At 37.9% G+C, this 2,448-nt stretch overlaps 1 protein-coding gene across 1 annotated transcript in view; it reads right to left on the bottom strand.

The window, feature by feature from the left end:
- Positions 1 to 1,477: 1,477 nt before the first annotated feature.
- Positions 1,478 to 2,448, bottom strand: part of LOC125187396 — a 2,321-nt gene continuing 1,350 nt past the window's right edge. Inside the window, exon 2 of the mRNA XM_048083986.1 lies at positions 1,478 to 1,488. Coding sequence (XP_047939943.1) covers positions 1,478 to 1,488 — 11 coding nt within the window. The remainder of the gene's footprint in view (positions 1,489 to 2,448) is intronic.

The following is a 2,448-nucleotide window of genomic DNA, read 5'->3' as shown; positions in this document are numbered from 1 at the left end:
CAGTCAGTGGTGGCTCTCTCCACAACGGAGGCTGAGTATATTTCTATGGCTGAGGCAGTCAAGGAGGCTAAATGGCTAAAGGGAATATTGACAGACTTTGGAGAAGAGCAAGGTGCTGTGACAATACTCTGTGACAACAACAGCGCTATTAGTTTGGCTAAGCACCAAACTTTTCACGAGAGGAGTAAGCACATTGATGTCAAGCTACACTTCGTGAGAGATGAAGTTGGGAAAGGTGTTGTGACAGTGAGGAAGGTTCATACATCAGAAAATGCACCAGACATGATGACAAAGGCTTTGTCGAGTGCCAAGTTTGAGCATTGCTTGGACTTGGTTAGTTTGGTTGCTCGGAGGTAAGGGGACTTAGATGAAGGTGGAGATGATTGATGGATGCAGTCAAGGTGGAGCTTGTTGGGTTTTGGTGACTGATCCATTAAAGTGGGCCATGTCAGTTGGGCCTGAGACTTGGCCCAAGGCAGTAGAGTTAGGTGAAACAGAGCTAACCAGCTCATTCAGTTGCAACGGTAAACATCGAAGAGTTTTTCCCCCTTTTCTTCTTTGTTGTATATAGAGAGAATTCTAGAGTGAATCTCGTTAATTTCACAATCCAAGATTAGCTAGCTAAGTGAGTGTTTCACAGTCGAGAGGGATTCTTCGATTGAGTAGATAGCTTGAGAGATTGTGTGTTGTAAACTGTTTTTGATTGTGTTCGGAATAAAATCATCTCCCCTTCGTCCGTGGATGTAGATCTGTTGAAGATCGAACCACGTTAAATTCTTGCGTCATTTTCTTGTTCTTTGCTGAATCAAGATCAACAACTTGTGCTTTACATCTACCTCCAAAACACGACATTAACTGCATCTGAACATGCAAATATCTTCATTATAGTACGAAAAACTATAGAAAACATGTGAAACAAATCAACCTATGAACGGGCCTGCCCAACCCACTTACCAAGTGGGTTGGACTGGATTGGCTTTAGAGATACAAACCCAGCCCGTTTAGGCATGGGTCTGGGCTTAGTTGAGCTCCTGATTGTCTAGGCCAGGGACGGATCTATAGTATAGTGAGAAGGGGCAAATGCCCCACCTCATTTTTCTATTGCCATGTAGATATATATATTATAAAAAATATATGCATATTTAACTATTACCCTCCTCTACTATATTATTTTAATATTTTATATTATTTTTATATTTATTTATTTGTATGTTAATATTTTTGCCCCTTCTAGTATAATTTCCTGGCTCTGTCCCTGGTCTAGGCTTGGCCTCAGTCGGCCGACGCAGTTGACAGCTATTAGAGATTTGTATCATTTCTAATTTCGGGAGTAACATTAACTGTATGCATTAATCATGAGATAAAGTAATAATTATTCATTAAATATGAGATAAGTATATAGTAAATTCATGATTTTTCTACTGCGCGTATATGGATGGACGCGCACAAAAGGCCTTCTCTAGATATTATAATGAGATTAGGTCAATACTGTAAAAAGAGTATAGAATTCATTACGAGTAATTGTATATTTAATGTAGTGTCTGACACAAAAAATTATTAGTATGGAAATTACGAATATATATATTTAACATATAATATATTAATTCGGTACGAACTTTATGGACTTATACCCTATTCCTTCTTTTTTAAACTATCGTTGTAGCTATTTTTTTAGACAACCATTCTTTTCTTCGTATATATTGTACAAATTTCAAACTATAATCTAAACCGTTAAAAAATGTCAACAGATGAACAAATAACATCAATAGAAAATGTCAATACGGTGTTAACAGATGATGTTGTGTTGACTGTTGACATCAAAATCTTAAAATTTTACAATGTGTTGACACTGTGATGAGATGTTTGGAGTTTGTACAATGTATATTTTGCATTCTATCACCACCCTATATGTAAGTTTTGAGTTTATCAAATAAATTGAAAATTAATATTTGAATTTTTCCGTATTTATAGTAGTTAATTAATCCCTAAAATCGGGTTAATTCTTCTTTTGTTCTAGGCTTGTAATTGCATTCCATCTTAATGAAGGAGAATAGATTTGTTCCCAGTTAGGGAGTGACGCATAAAGGTTATGCGTCACTCTTAATGAAACGCATAAAGGAGATGCGTCTTTATTGAAAGACGCATAACGATGATGCGTCGTTAAAGTGAAAACGCATAAAATATTGCGTTTTACAAAGACGCATAACCCTTATGCGTCTTTCATTAGTGACGCATATAGGTTATGCGTCGTTGCTTAGTGACGCAAAAGACTTATGCGTCTTTGCCTGGTGACGCATAAAAGAGATGCGTCTTCCCCGCGATTTAAACAGGCAGAACAGACAGCAAACTCACTTCCAGTTCGCGAGAAGGCAGCGGCGGCGAATTCAGGCGGTCCTGCGGCGATTCCGGCGAAATACTCTCCTTTTCCGGCGGATTTCAACCAAATTG

The sequence above is a fragment of the Salvia hispanica genome, chromosome 1 (assembly GCF_023119035.1).
Source record: "Salvia hispanica cultivar TCC Black 2014 chromosome 1, UniMelb_Shisp_WGS_1.0, whole genome shotgun sequence".
Classification (NCBI taxonomy): Eukaryota; Viridiplantae; Streptophyta; class Magnoliopsida; order Lamiales; family Lamiaceae; genus Salvia; species Salvia hispanica.
The sequence above is the reverse complement of the archived record's forward strand: the minus strand, read 5'-3'. Positions and strand labels throughout refer to the sequence as shown.